At 39.5% G+C, this 16,763-nt stretch overlaps 1 protein-coding gene across 1 annotated transcript in view; it reads right to left on the bottom strand.

Annotated features, from left to right (window-relative positions):
- Positions 1 to 1,779: 1,779 nt before the first annotated feature.
- Positions 1,780 to 16,763, bottom strand: part of TTC29 (tetratricopeptide repeat domain 29) — a 256,862-nt gene continuing 241,878 nt past the window's right edge. Inside the window, exons 12-13 of the mRNA XM_043487622.1 lie at positions 2,475 to 2,544; positions 1,780 to 1,939 (exon numbers count right to left, since the gene is read on the bottom strand). Coding sequence (XP_043343557.1) covers positions 1,915 to 1,939; positions 2,475 to 2,544 — 95 coding nt within the window. The 3' untranslated portion in view covers positions 1,780 to 1,914. The remainder of the gene's footprint in view (positions 1,940 to 2,474; positions 2,545 to 16,763) is intronic.

Below are 16,763 nucleotides of genomic sequence, written 5' to 3'. Positions count from 1 at the left end.
ATTTGGGTCATTTCTTTCTTTTTTTTTTTTTTTACAAAATAAGGATCTCCAAATAATTACATGACCACATTATTCTCCAGGTCACTTTATAATTTCTGTGGTATGTATGGAGGGGGCAATGGGAGAAGAGATAAATATCAGTTAGTAGTAATGTTTATACACTACATTCCTTGAAAAATATCTGGGTAAAGTAACTTTGGAAAGAAGGCATTTAAAACTTTTCAACTTAATGGAAGTTGTGGTCATTTCTTTTTCTAAAGACTCCCTATACTTCACCTTTAAAGGAGACTCTTGAAAGTTAACCAGAAATGTCTTCTACATTTCTATATATACTATCATTCCTGTGCAGATGCTATCACTGCCCTATGAGAGGAAAGGAAGGTCCCTAGAAGGGAAGAAATAAAGGAAGAGAATAAATGGTCCTTTAAAAATTAGATCAGTGCATATCTACCCCAGGATATTATCAGTGTTAACCTAAAATGTGGGAGCCCAAAGATACTGTTTATTGTAACCTGGGATACTTTTTTTATTTTTACCACTTTCAGGGATTCTTATGAGAAAGTATGAAAAGTTGAAAAGGCATGATGATATTGTACCAGTTTTAAAAAGAAGAACCTGAAAGCTCAAGTAATTGCGGTACATCATGGAATGCTGTATTTTAGGTGCTGTCATTTTGATAAAAAAGGAATTAGAGACCATTGTAAATACTTATACCTGCTCAGTGAGTGGTCCTTGCTGCATTATTTATGGAAGAGCCTTTTATAGGTAAGAACTAGCATTTGATGTGATTGTGATTTGCATCTGTCATCATAAAAGCTTGATTTTGTTTTCAGTTTCACAAATAAAAATGACTCAAATTGAAATTTAAGGAGAAACCACCGCAGAAACCTTTTGATTAAATCTCTCAGAAGGGAGAGCAGTGTAACTGTTTAGCATTTGACTGTAAATTCTAGTTTCTGCTGACCTTCCTGACAGGCTTGCGTTTCATATACCTAATGTCCTGACGTGTTCTCAAAAATGTGGGGATTAGAAATATTCCCACAAAACTTTCCAAACATCTTTTTAAGGGATCTTAAACCTAGTTTAAGAAGACACTCTAGCAAAAGGCTGCTATTACAGAAATGGTTTTAGAGGGGAAAAATAAGCATCTGTTATTTGGATTTAGAACTTCAAAGCTAGAATTGTTCTTATAGAGCAAACAAAAGTTTTCTCATAGTCAATCTTTTTAAACAGAGTGAGATGAGATGGTGTATTTGTAAAGAAAATGCTTAAGGAAACACTTCTCACTATGGTAACAGAATCATTTTTGTCTTTAATAGTTTTTATTGTTAATACAATAAAACATACTATACACAATGTATAGTCATGTATGTGGAAAAATTTTAACCACTTATGTATAAAAAGTAAAATTATTCTTTCCCAGGTAAAGCAAACTGTTGGAGCAGTACTTATCAATATGGTAGTCTCTATTGCTTACAATCCTTTTATGTATATTAAAAAAATTCGCTGGAATTTTAATAAATCTTTACCCACCTTTATTCAGCATAGATTTCCTTAAGCTTAAAATGATTTTCTCATTAGACACAACCAAATTTCAATTCTAAAGTAGCACTATTTCTCATAGAATAATGGATAAGAGGAAAATTTTACAGTTTAGCTTATGGATAATTATTGGTATTCCTAAGCATTTGAGATAAATTTATTTTTCAAGAATTTAAATGTTTTAGATTAAATTCGTAGTAAACTGTAATACAAATTCCAATGAAAACATAGTCATAGTTTTGTTATAACCCTATCTTTATTACAACTCTATCTGTATTATTTGTAACATACTCCTGTAACAGGTATTGAAGACTGAGGTGGTATGATAAATTTCTTCTTCCTTTGTTGCTGAATCAAAAGCTGGTTTAAGTGTCATTTTTTTTGATTACCTGAAAATCTGAAATAAATTATGAAATTTTATATTGGTCTAGAAAGTTAAAAACACACACACACACTTGTCACATTACAACTGACCTTGTACAACATGAATTTGAACTTTGGGAGCCACTTATATGCAGACTTTTTTCAACAAGGGATACTGCAGTACTACACAATTGGTGGCTGGTTGAATCTGCAGATGCAGAGCTGAGGATGTGGAGGAAACAAGTATGTGAAAGGCGACTACAGGTTATACGGATACTTTCCACTGTGTGGAGGAGGGTTAGCACCCCTGACCTCCATGTTGTTCAAGGACTGACTGCATTTTGTATTCTGTAATTTTTAGACAAAGCTGAAAAGATTAAAAGTACTTAACCTTATGTAAAGTACATTTGTGATTTTTTTAAAAAATGGTGTTTCAGTATTATTTATGACTTATCAAGTATTAGATGAAGTTACTTTTTCTGTGTGTTTGGAGAAATTACATTGTATTAGTATTTAGTATCTTGTATAATGTGGATACTTAATAGAAAGTTTAACTTGATTTATCATACCCACTGGATTCCTCTTCCGAAAACTCTGAGGTGTGATATAAACTTTCCATTGTGGATCTTCTAAACTCTCCTAAAAAAAAGAAAGATGTATACATTTAATGTTTTATCTCAAATACAGTTTACAGTTTTTTTGCGTTTGAACCTGAAAATCCCTTTTCAGGGGTATCTGGTATCTCAGATAGTAAAGAAACTGCCTGCAATGCAGGAGACCCAGGTTTGATCTCTGGGCTACGAAGATCTCCTGGAGAAGAGAATGGCAACCCACTCCAGTATTCTTGCTTGGAGAATCCCTTGGACAGAGGAGCTTGGCGGGCTATAATCCATGGGGTTGCAAAGAACTGGACACAACTGAGGGATTAACACAATACAACAACTCTTACCCTTTCAACTGTGTGTAGTGTAATGTTATACAAACACAGCTGTTACGTATCACTTGTGTTACCAGGGCAGATAATATTGGTCAAAGATGGCCATAAGGATATCTCCCACTCTGCATGTTCCTTAGAAGTACTACCTTGCCATTCCCCCTTCAAGAGGCAGAATCCAATTTCCTTCCTGCTGAAATTGAGCTAGGCTTAGGACTCTTTTGTAATCAATAGCATGTGGAGGAAGTGACTGAATGACTTCTGAAGCTAATCAGAAAAAGCTATGCTGCTTCCATTAGATTCTCTTAGGATGCTTGCTTTGGGGGAAGTCAGTTGCCATGTAAGAAATCCCACCACCCTGAGACTGCCGTCCTGCATGGCCATGTATAGATGCTCCAGCTGACAGTCCCAGATGACCTTCTAGCCATCCCACCAAAGCTCCAGTCAGTTAGTAAATCCACCCATCTGTCAGTTGAGTATCATCACTAGGTAACAACTGATGTCCAGCCAAGCCACATTGGAACTCCTAACCCACAGAATTCTTGTGATATATGAAACAGCAACTGGAATAGCCGCTGTTTGGGGATCAGATGACTCAAACAAAAATTGAGAAGGACAATTAATTTAGAGACCAATATAAAGCATCCAAATAAATAAGATTTAGGAAACTTAGACAGGAATAGATATGCTAATTTGTTACTTAACCTTCTTATCTGCCCTTCTACTTTTGACTTGAATGCACTGGGATGTATCTAATAAGATGCTCTTTATCCTTGCTGATGACAGGTGTCCATGTCCCCCTTCATTTCCTGCATTCTACTTTTCATAAGGTTTGGTACATTTCATATTTGGTCCCTATCTCTCACTTACCACAACTCCTGAAATATTTCCACTGTATTCTCACTTTATTTTCTGAGATTTCTTTTCCCTTCTGGCTCTGGCAGAAACCTGGCTGTCCTCCGAGGACACTGCCAGCCCAGAAATCCTTTTACTGTTTCTTTTCCTTGGTCCTCTCACTATTGGACTTGGAGACGGACGGGTGTCCTCCTCCCTCTTATTCTCTTTCAGGGCATGTCCTTCCCTTCTTCTTGTCCTGAAACTCACATTGTCAGTTACAGACTCAACTATTGCTATCTCCCTGCAACAGCATTGTTCTCAGTTCATTGCATCATTGGCTTATTGTCACTTTCTGACTAGTTTCTTAATTTAGCAATTTAAATATTCACGCAGAAGATTCTTTCACCCTGGATCTCAATTCCTTGAGCTCTGTTCTTTTAGATTGTGTCTTTACCTTACTGCAGCCACCAGTCCCCATGCTCATTCTCAGACTTTGTCACTACCAGTAACTGTAAGCCCCCCTCAGTTTCCTGCGTTCAACTAGCTGACTACCAGATTTTATCCTTTTTAGGTCACTCCCTCTATTACCCCACCACCAGCAATTCTTCAACCCTACTGGGATTTCCAGTTCTACCATCTTTTCATTGTTCCTCTCTGTTTTGATTTCCTCTTTCCCTTCTTTGTACCATTTAAATTCCATGGTCATTCACCCTCTTGCATATATGCTGATTTCCTTACCCTTTTCTCACTTTGTTGTACTCACTTGACAAGTTACTTCAGTCCTGTCCGACTCTATGCGACCCCATAGATGGCAGCCCACCAGGCTATAACCCTAGGTAAATCCAACACTCTGCCTATTCCTGTCGTGAAGCATAAGGCTCAGTGGGAAAAACATACAAGTGGGCCTCACTTTAAATTCATGGTCACAGACATTAGGGGGAACTCTTAACGGCTTCCCAGGTGGCATAGAGGTAAAGAATCTGCCTACCAATACAGGAGACACATGATATGCAGGCTCAATCCCTGGATTAGGAAGATCCCCTGGAATAGAAAATGGCAGCTCACTCCAGTATCTTGCTTGGAGAACTCCATGGACAAAGGAGCCTGGTAGGCTGCAGTCCATGGGGTCTCAAAGAGCTGGACAAGACAGCCTGCACGCATGTCATGTCATTAGTATGTTCAGGCCATCCTATTCAACATTCCTAAGTCCATTCATTCTTCCACTTTCCTAGATGACTTATTTACTCTTTTTTTCCCATTTTCCAAAACCTACGACTCTCCATATGCATCACAATTCTTATCTGATGGTTTATTTTCCATTTTCATAGAGGAAATAAAACATAGTAGGAAAAAGCTTCTCTAAGCTCTGTGTCGAGTTATTCTCTTAATTCTGTTCTGTGTTTCATGTCCCCATGCTCCTATCTAAGGCCCACCCCTCTACTTCTTTACTAGATCTCATCCTCTCTTGAATACACAAGACATGGCTCCAGTAATTCCTTCTGTATTTCACTTATCAGTTTTTTTGCACTCTACTAAATCTTCCCCATTAGCATATACATATTTGGTTGAAGACACATGAATAAGTTCTCATCAATGAGTGTGGATGAGATGATACATACTGCTTCTGAGTCTGAGCATTGGGCAATGTGCATTCATTTCTCCTTAAATTTTCCATTTCCTCAATCTATAACATGGAAAACTATGATTTGCTTTCGACCATGCAGATGATAATGACATACAAGTCAGTGGTTCTCAACTGGATGATTTTTCTCGACAGGGAAGATTGGGAAACATCTGCAGATAATTTTGTTCTTAAAACTGGTAGGTGGAAGTACAATTGGCATCTAGTGGGTAAAGACCAAGGATGCTGCTAAAAATCTTACAATGCTCATGACAGTCATACCATTCTCCCCAACAAAAAAATTATTTGGCTCAAAATTTTAATAGTGCAATATTGAGAAACCCTGCCCTGGAGGATGGTGGAGCAATAAGACAGAAGATCATGACCTTCTGAATGCCTGTGGGACTACCTTGTAAATGTAGACAGCTCACTTCAGGATTAGGGAAGAAACAAACTTCCATATACTTAAGCTACTGTACCTTTGGGACTCTTTGTAATAGAAGCTTAGCCTTTACTTTAACTAATATATTCCATCACTCTTTGAAGTAAAGAACTACCTTGGGCTTCTCAGTTGAATATTTTCAATGCATCACAATATAGAGAACCATCCAGACATCCTAATGCCTGTTTTATACTATCTGATGTCTTTAATTCAGCATTCCCTTTGGTTTGGCAGGGTGTAATAATATTTCTTAAACTGGAGAAATTGTTCCTGGACTTTCCAACTTTGAAATTATACCTGGCTGGCCTCAAATAGTTGTTTAACATTCATTTCCCAGCTGCTGAGCCAAGGTGATTTTTATTGTGAAATATTTCCAAGTAGATTCTCTGAGAAGAATAACTGTATCTACAGCTTTTCTTTTACTCAACTTGGGTCACAATTTCTGGTTTAAATAAAAGACATTCACACTCGCTGTGTAGCTGTTCTTCAGTCACTCAGGCATGTCCGACCCTTTCTGACCTTGGGACTGCAGCACACCAGGCTTCCCGGCCCTTCACCATCTCTTGGAGCTTTGCTCAAACTCATGTCATTGAGTTGGTGATGCCGTGCAACCATCTTGTCCCCTGTCATCTCTTTTCCTCCCTGCCTTCAGTCTTTCGCAGTTTCAGGGTCTTTGCTAATAAGTCAGCTCTTTGCATCAGGTGGCCAAGTATTGGAGCTTCAGCTTAAGCATCAGTCCTTCCAATGAATATTCAGGATTGATTTCCTAGAGGATTGACTGGCTTGATCTCCCTGTAGTCTAACGGACTTTCAAGAGTCTTCTCCAACACCACAGTTCAAAAGCATCAACTCTTCAGCGCTCAGCCTTCTTTATGATCCAACTCTCACATCCACACATGACTACTGGAAAAACCATAGCTTTGACTATACAGACCTTTGTTGGCAAAGCAATGTCTCTGGTTTTGGTTGGTTACACTGTCTAGGTTAGTCATAACTTTTCTTCCAAGCAGCAAGCATCTTTTAATTTTATGGCTGCAGTCACCATCTGCAGAGATTTTGGAGCCCAAGAAAATAAGTCTGTCACTATTTCCATTGTTTCCCTATCTACTTGCCATGAAGTGATGGGATCAGATGCCATGATTATCATTTTTTGAATGCTGAGTTTCAAGCCAGCTTTTTCACTCTCCTTTTTCACTTTCATCAAGAGGCTCTTTAGTTCCTCTTCACTTTTTGCCATTAGGATGGTGTCATCTCCATATCTGAGGTTACTGATATTTCTCCAGGCAGTCTTGAGTCCAGCTTGTGCTTCATCCAGCCCAGCATTTCTCATAATGTACTCTGCATATAAGTTTACCAAGCAGGGAGACAGTGTACAGCCTTGATGTACTCCTTTCCCAATTTGAAACCAGTCTGTTGTTCCATGACCAGTTCTAACTGTTGCCTCTTGACCTGCATACAGGTTTCTCAGGAGGCAGGTCAAGTGGTCTGGTATTCCCATCTCTTTAAGAATTTTCTACAGTTTGCTGTGATCCACAGAGTCTAAGGCTTAGCATAGTCCACGAAGCAGAAGTAGATGTTTTTCTGGAATTCTCTTGTTTTTTCTATGGCCCAACAGATGTTGGCAATTTGATCTCTGGTTCCTCTGCATTTTCTAAATCCAGCTTGACCATCTGGAAGTTCTCGGTTCAAGTACTGTTGAAGCCTAGCTTGGAAAATTTTGAGCATTACTTTGCTAGCGTGTGAGATGAGTGAAATTGTGTGGTAGTTTGAACATTCTTTGGCATTGCCTTTCTCTGAGATTGGAATGAAAACTGACCTTTTCCAGTTCTGTGGCCACTGCTGAGTTTTCCAAATTTGCTGGCATATTGAGTGCAGCACTTTCACAGCATCATCTTTTAGGATTTGAAATAGCTCAACTGGAATTCCATCACCTCCACTAGCTTTGTTTGTAGTGACGCTTCCTAAGGCCCATTTGACTTTGTACTCCAGGATGTCTGACTCTAGGTGAGTGATCACACCATCGTGGTTATCTGGGTCATTAAGGTCTTTTTTGTACAGTTCTTCTGTGTATTCTTGCCATCTCTCCTTAATATCTTCTGCTTCTGTTAGGTCCATACCATTTCTGTCCTTTATTGTTCCCATCTTTGCATGGAATGTCCCCTTGGTATCTCATATTTTTGAAGAGATCTCTAGTCTTTCCCATTCTGTTGTTTTCCTCTATTTCTTTGCATTGTTCACTTAGGAAGGCTTTTTTTTTTTTTTTTAAATCTCTGCTTGCTATTCTTTGGAACTCTGCATTCAGATAGATATATCTTTCCTTTTCTCCTTTGCCTTTTGCTTCTTTTCTTTTCTCAGCTATTTGTAAGGCCTCCTCAGACAATCACTTTGCCTTTTTGAATTTCTTTTTCTCGGGATGGTTTTGATCATGGCCTCCTGTACAATGAGCCTCCATCCATAGTTCTTCAGGCGCTCTGTCTATCAGATCTAATCTCTTGAATCTGTTTGTCACTTCCACTGGATAATCATAAGGGATTTAATTAGGCCTGAATGGCCTAATGGTTTTCCCTACTTTCTTCAATTTAAGGAGTTCATGATCTGAGCCATGGTCAGTTCCTGGTCTTGTTTTTGTTGACTGTATAAAGCTTCTCCATCTTCGGCTGCAAAGAATATAACCAATCTGATTTCAGTGTTGGCCATCTCGTGATGTCCATGTGTAGAGTCGTGTCTTGTGTTGTAGGAAGAGGGTGTTTGCTATGATCAGTGTGTTCTGTTGGCAAAATTCTGTTAGCTTTTGCCTTTCTTCATTTTGTACTCCACAACCAAACTTGCCTGTTACTTTAGGTATCTCTTGACTTCCTACTTTTGCATTCCAGTCCCCTATGTTGAAAGGGACATCTTTTTTTCACACTGTCATAGGAAACCTTAACAAAGGTTAACCTACATAAAGGAATATTTGAAGTTATCATCCAGGTGTTTGGAGATTTCTGTTCACTTGCAATAAGGTGAGGATCATGGGACGGTTGACTCTTGGCTCCATCTTGCAAAAGCACTTAATTTGATTCCTGACCTAGTTTTCCTGCTGTAGGTCTAACTTAGGGTATGATTTGAGATGTTTGACCTGGAGGTCTTCAAGGAAGCTGGAAGATTAGGACCCATATCACTCCAGCAAGGGAGACCAGAAACAGCGCAAACTTGAGAGTGTGGTGTTTGCTTACACTGCTTACAGTTTCAACAGAAACAGGCATCTCCTTGTTGATAACAGTGAAAGTGAAAGTGTTAGCTGTGTCCAGCTCTTTGAGACCCCATGGATTGTAGCCCACCAGGCTCCTCTCTCCCTGGAATTCTCCAGGCGAGAATACTGGAGTGGGTTGCTGTTCCCTTCTCCATGGGATCTACCCCACCCAGGAATTAAACCTGGGTCTCCTGCATTGCATGTAGATTCTTTACCATCTGAGCCAAAGACTCTCAAAGCATAGATTCCCATAAGTGGGCAAGAAAAGGATCTGATTTCACCAGCTTTTAGCCTAACCTTGTACCAAGGAGCAATAGAATAAGTCAACGATGCAAAACTGCGATAAACCTACAATCCCATTCCTTTACACGAAGACAATGGCATATAATTTTCATATTATACACAAATGAGATTTTTAAAATGCTTTCTGTGAGGATAAATTGAAATGGAAAAGATGTTACCTGGCAGTTCTGTGGCTGAAAAGGTGAATGAAATTTTATCATTTTGTCATGCAAAACATCTTTAGTGGCCTTACTAGAAAAGGGTAAATAATAACTCATATGTAAAGGTTGTGTCAGAGTTTATAGACTAGACCCCTGGTAATGGATTCAACCTTTCCACAACAAATCAAAAGTATCGTTGTGTGCTCACATGAATATACAGCAGTCATTACCTTAAATTTAAAACTCACCATAAGCAGCAAACACATCGAGCAGGGTATGAAGGCTGTATTGTATCAGTGTGGCCTGCAGAGAATTTCTTCATAAGGGTTTTGCCTTGTTGAAATATGTGTTGCAGTTCAAAGCTAAAGGGATTACTTCTGAATAGTCATCATAGAGGTTGATTACGTTCGTATATTATATTTAGCTGGACCCTGCAGGCTATTCCTCCATTAGGTCTGCTGGTCCTGCTATTGTCAAAAAGTTGATCACCTCATGTTAAAAGACTGCGCTTTCTGTTGACCTTATCAAAATGTCTCAAAGGGTTTTGTTAAAAAATAAATTCAGATTGTGTTTTATGAAAATGATTAAGAATAAATACCATGTATGAAAACTGCTCCTATCTTCTGGGTGATTGTAGCATTATGACATTGTTAATGAGGAGTTTATATTTTACTTTTTCATTGCAGCACAATTTACTTAAAGCCATAGATTCAATTTTAGTAGAAATAGCTCTTTTTCATGCTGAGAGTAGAGTGTCTCAGAAACTGACTTCCAAAAAATGGAGAAGTCACTACCTCTGCCCCATGTATTCAGATCATATAGAATTAACACCATGGAAGTAAGCCCAGTATATCAGCATTAACACAGTAGTACATCTACAATGGCCTATTACAATGTGGTTTTAAAAGGTAACTGTACTGAGAACAGAGTATACACACTGAAATTTGTCATTCACACTTGATAATCAGAAAATCATTTTAAATAAATAAATTAAAATTTAACTGCTTATCCTCTCGACAGCATATTCAGTTAATCACAACAGTAGAAAAATGTTAAAGAAGAGAGTTAAATATGTATATATACTTAAAATCCTGAGTCCAATTGCCAATATAGGGCATATTTTAATAAACTTGACTTTTAACCTATGTCATTAGGAATGAGCTACAGATTAAGTAACAAAATGAAATAAAAGCTTTGACAAAGATATTGACAGGGACGGTTTTATTATTTAAAATAGCCTATATAAAATGTTCACTAGAATCACATTACAAAAGCTTTCCTTTGGGAACCAAGATGATTTTGAAGCTATCTCAACTGAACTGATCTCTGAATGATGATTCCCAGGAGTGGTGATGGGTTGGCACAGACTCACATGTCCTGTTGGGCAGGTCCTCCTTGTAACTGATGGCGTGTGAAACGGCGGGTCAGAGACACAGCCTGTGAGCCTGGAGCGCAGCCAGACACACATTATGGCCTCATTAGCACTGTTCTCTCATCAACTGAACTCTTCAGCAAGTCGAAGCTTCCTAATATTCCTTGTGCTCACTCGCCTTTAGCCACTTCACTTGATACTCACAATGGAGGAGAAGTGGGTATCAGTCAGGAGGAAGCAGACGGCACATTCAACTGGGATTCTGAAGAGACATCATTGAAGGGGCCATTAGGCGACAAGGGCAATAAATGCTGAAGAGGGCGTGGAGAAAAGGGAACCCTCTCACACTGGTGGTGGGAATGCAAACTGATACAACCACTATGGAGAACAGTGTGGAGACTCCTTAAAAAACCGGAAACAAAGCTACCATACAACCCAGAAATTCCACTTCTGGGCATACACACCCAGGAAATCGGAATTGAAGAAAACACAGGTACCCCCGTGTCCACTGCAGCACTGTTTACAACGGATAGGACGTGGAAGCCACCTAGATGGCCCTCGGCAGATGAATAATGGATAAGGAAGTCGTGGTGCATAGACACAAGGGAATATTACTCAGCTGCAAAAAAAAACGTATTTGAGTCAATTCTGATGAGGTGGATGAACCTAGAACCTATTATACAGAGTTCTGCAGTAAGTCAGAACGAAAAAGACAAATATCACATACTAACACACACATATGGAATCTAGAAAGGTGGTACCAATGAGCCTACATGAAGGGCAGCAAAGGAGGCACAGAGAACAGACTTCTGGACTCAGTGGAAGGAGAGGGTGGGATGCTTTGAGAGAATAGCATTGAAACATATACATTACCACATGGAAAATATCCAGTGGAAGTTGGTTTATGACACAGGGCACCCTAAGCCAGCGCTCTGTGACAGCGTGGAGGGGTGGGGTGGAGGGAAGTTGGAGGGGGGCTCAGGAGCGAGGGGACGTACGTATGCCTATGGCCGATTCATGTTGATATATGGCAAAAAGAATCACAATACTGTAATTATTCTCCCATTAAAATAAATTTTTAAAAAAGAGAGAGATAAGAGCAGAACTTGAACAACATGGGATGCTGAGGCACTCAGTAACTGGCAGTGGAAGGATGCCATGCCATTATCTTCCCCAGGCCAAGAGTAAAGGGGAAGAGGAGGGTGTTATTGGACTCAGGAGAGGGATGAAAGTCTAGAACAGGGCTCAGCCAACCGAGCCTAGAAGCAGCGGCTGTGGTGTCACAGATGTCGGACTGAGCTGAAGTCAGGGGTAAGTGAATAACTCCTGACCCTCTTACCACCTAACCTCTGATCCCCGGCTGATGACTACTTTGGATAAATCCAAACTAGGAAGACAGAAGGCAACGAAATTGTGAGATGCAGTCTGAAGTCAGTCTCCCGGGATACAGAGCAAAGTGTGAGAATGGATTTTGTGTGCGTGTGAGAAAGAAATTGCATACAGTAATCACAAGGTGCAAGTGCCAGCAGTCTGGCCATGTGAAGCATGGTTCAAGTGCCAACATACCTGATGGTGCTATATGATCTGATGCTGCTTTTTCTCTTGATTTTCTTTCCCTTTTCTCTTTTTTCACCCCCACCCCCGTTTTTGGTAATACCGGTTTGTCATTCATGGAACTTCTCATTTTATAGTCTATAACAATTCTGTAAACAAAAGCCTGAGATTGCAGAGTTAGTCCCACTTTACCAAACAAACAAAACAAAGACAACAATGAAAACCAACCAAACAATACCCACCCTTGACCAAAACAAAACCATCAGCATTTTATTGGTAATACTTTCCTACTTTTTGTTAACAAACAAGGTGATCTCTTCCATTGGTGTTTTGAGGCAGAAATCATGATGCGGTTATTCTATCCTGATGAGTATAAAGGTCAAGATATAACAAATTTTAAAGCAGGACACATCTTTCTTTTCTTTTCTTTTTTTTTTTAGTTGGAGGCTAATTACTTCACAACATTTCAGTGGGTTTTGTCATACATTGATATGAATCAGCCATAGAGTTACATGTATTCCCCATCCCGATCCCCCCTCCCACCTCCCTCTCCACCCGATTCCTCTGGGTCTTCCCAGTGCACCAGGCCCGAGCACTTGTCTCATGCATCCCACCTGGGCTGGTGATTTGTTTCACCATAGATAATATATTCTTTCGAAATACCCCTTCTCCACTCCCAAAAGTCTGTTCTGTACTTCTGTGTCTCTTTTTCTGTTTTGCATATAGGGTTATCGTTACCATCTTTCTAAATTCCATATATATGTGTTAGTATGCCTGTAATGTTCTTTATCTTTCTGGCTTACTTCACTCTGTATAAGGGGCTCCAGTTTCATCCATCTCATTAGGACTGGTTCAAATGAATTCTTTTAACGGCTGAGTAATATTCCATGGTGTATATATACCACAGCTTCCTTATCCATTCATCTGCTGATGGGCATCTAGGTTGCTTCCATGTCCTGGCTATTATAAACAGTGCTGCGATGAACAAAGGGGTGCACGTGTCTCTTTTCAGATCTGGTTTCCTCAGTGTGTATGCCCAGAAGTGGGATTGCTGGGTCATATGGCAGTTCTATTTCCAGTTTTTTAAGAAATCTCCACACTGTTCTCCATAGTGGCTGTACTAGTTTGCATTCCCACCAACAGTGTAAGAGGGTTCCCTTTTCTCCACACCCTCTCCAGCATTTATTGCTTGTAGACTTTTGGATAGCAGCCATCCTGACTGGCGTGTAATGGTACCTCATTGTGGTTTTGATTTGCATTTCTCTGATAATGAGTGATGTTGAGCATCTTTTCATGTGTTTGTTAGCCATCTGTATGTCTTTGGAGAAATGTCTGTTTAGTTCTTTGGCCCATTTTTTGATTGGGTCATTTATTTTTCTGGAATTGAGCTTCAGGAGTTGCTTGTGTATTTTTGAGATTAATCCTTTGTCTGTTTCTTCATTTGCTATTATTTTTATTATTATTATTAATTATTTTTTTGCAGGACACATCTTTTAAGTTTGGGTAGGTTTGGTAGATGCTCTTAAACTGACCTGTGGTCTTTTATATTACAAGTTTTCAGTTCAGCTCAGTTTAGTCGCCCAGTGGTGTCCGACTCTTTGCGACCCCGTGAATCGCAGCACACCAGGCCTCCCTGTCCATCACTAACTCCCAGAGTTTACTCAAACTCATGTCCATTGAGTCAGTGATGCCATCTAGCCATCTCATCCTCTGTCGTCCCCTTCTCCTCCTGCCTTCAATCTTTCCCAGCATCAGGGTCTTTTCAAATGGGTCAGTTCTTCACATCAGGTGGCCAAAGTATTGGAGTGTCAGCTTCAACATCAGTCTTTCCAATGAATATTCAGGACTGATTTCCTTTACGATGAACTGGTTGGATTGCCTTGCAGTCCAAGGGACTCTCAAGAATCTTCTCCAAAACCACAGGTCAAAAGCATCGTCTTCAGCGCTCAGCTTTCTTTATAGTCCAACTCTCACATCCATACATAACCACTGGAAAAACCATAGCCTTGACTAAATGGACCTTTGTAGGCAAAGTAATGTCTCTGTTTTTAATATGCTATCTAGGTTGGTCATAACTTTTCTTCCAAGGAGCAAGTGTCTTTTAATTTCATGGCTGCAGTTACCATTGTGGTGATTTTGGAGCCCCCAAAAATACAGTCTGTCACCGTTTCTCCATCTATTTGCCATGAAGTGATGGGACCAGATGCCATGATCTTAGTTTTCTGAACGTTGAGCTTTAAGCCAACTTTTTCGCTCTCCTCTTTCACTTTCATCAAGAAGCACCTTAGTTTCTCTTCAATTTCTGCCATAAGGATGGTGTCATCTGCATATCTGAGGTTATTGATATTTCTCCTGGCAATATTGATTCCAGCTTGTGCTTCATCCAGCCCAGTGTTTCTCATGATGTACACTGCATGTAAGTTAAATAGGCAGGGTGACAATATACAGCCTTGATGTACCCCTTTCCTGATTTGGAACCAGACTGTTGCTCTATGTACAGTTCTAACTGTTGCCTCCTGACCTGCATACAGATTTCTCAAGAGGCAGATCAGGTGGTCTGGTATTCTCAACTCTTTAAGAATTTTCTACAGTTTGTGGTAATCCACACAGTCAAAGGCTTTGGCATAGTCAATAAAGCAGAAATAGATGATTTTCTGGAACTCTCTTGCTTTTTCAATGATCCAATGGATGTTGGCCATTTGATCTCTGGTTCCTTTGCCTTTTCTAGAACCAGCTTGAACACCTGGAAGTTCACAGTTCACATATTGTTGAAGCCTGGCTTGGAGAATTTTGAGCATTACTTTACTAGCTTGTGAGATGAGTGCAATTGTGTGGTAGTTTGAACATTCTTTGGCACTGCCTTTCTTTGGGATTGGAATGAAAACTGACCTTTTCCAGTTCTGTGGCCACTGCTGAGTTTTCCAAATTTGCTGGCATATTGAGTGCAGCACTTTCACAGCATCATCTTTTAGGATTTGAAATAGCTCAACTGGAATTTCATCACCTCCACTAGCTTTGTTCGTAGTGATGCTTTCTAAGACCCACTTGACTTCACACTCCAGGATGTCTGACTCTAGGTGAGTGATCATACCATCATGATTATCTGGGTCGTGAAGATCATTTTTGTATAGTTCTTCTGTATATTCTTGCCACCTCTTCTTAATATCTTCTGCTTCTGTTAGGTCCATACCATTTCTGACCTTTATTGTTCCCATCTTTGTATGAAATGTTCCCTTGGTATCTCTAATTTTCTTGAAGAGATCTCTAGTCTTTCCCATCCTATTGTTTTCCTCTATTTCTTTGCACTTATCACTGAGGAAGGCTTTCTTATCTCTCCTGGCTATTCTTTGGAACTCTGCATTCAAATGGGAATATCTTTCCTTTTCTCCTTTGCTTTTCACTTCTTTTCTTTTCTCAACTATTTGCAAGGCCTCCTCAGATAGCCATTTTTCTTTTTCTGGGGGATGGTCTTGATCTCTGTCTCCTGTACAATGTCATGAACCTCCATCCATAGTTCATGAGGTACTCTGTCTATCAGATCTAGTCCCTTGAATCTATTTCTCACTTCCACTGTATAATCGTAAGAGATTTGATTTAGGTCATACCATTACGGGTTCTGGTACATAGCAATTCCGTTTTCAAAGGCTTCTGTTAACATTTGAAGCCTGTTAAAATTTATACAAGGATCAGAAGTATATTCAAACTCAAAATTATAGGTTCTGTCTCCCCCTTAAGCATCATTATCTTAAATACAGAGTGGAGCCAGACCGGATGGAGAACTGACACAGAATTACCCTGCACATCTTTGTCTGGACATCTAATCTTAATGAGAGTGTCTGACCCACACCTGTCAGTCTGCCCTGGCACTTTCTTAAGATAAATAAATACAGTGCTGATGTCTTCATACAGTTTTAAAAATTTCTCCAGTGAATGCCACATTACAGATTCTGCATTTTTTTCTGGTCAAGATTGAATAACCAAAATCAGATTACTCTTTTCTATGAAACCACCCCCTTTCTCCCTCCCAAACCCTGTAAATCTACCAATCTAGATCTAGTAAATCAGAATCTGCATTTTAAAAGGATACCAAGGTCACTGCTTGCTCACTAAAGTTTGAGATTCACTGTTTTGTATAAATTTCTTCTTTCTTATATCTACTATTTAACATTGGAGCAAAATAGCCCATTTGGTAAAAGGAGGGCCACCAGGTTGTCTTTTGTTCAGCTGCACATTCAGATCATGAGTAAAAATGAAATTTGTTTCCATGGGATTGAGAGTGTATTTTGTATGAGGGGATGTGATAGAACTTTTTAAAATTTTTAAATTAAAACAATCATATCCTAATTATTGTCAGATATGTATTTTATTGACGAGTAGATGATGAACAATGCCGTGTTAGTTTCTGCGTCACAGCAAGGTAATT

The sequence above is a fragment of the Cervus canadensis genome, chromosome 1 (assembly GCF_019320065.1).
Source record: "Cervus canadensis isolate Bull #8, Minnesota chromosome 1, ASM1932006v1, whole genome shotgun sequence".
In the NCBI taxonomy this organism is placed as follows: domain Eukaryota; kingdom Metazoa; phylum Chordata; class Mammalia; order Artiodactyla; family Cervidae; genus Cervus; species Cervus canadensis.
This window is presented reverse-complemented; position numbering and strand designations above follow the sequence as displayed.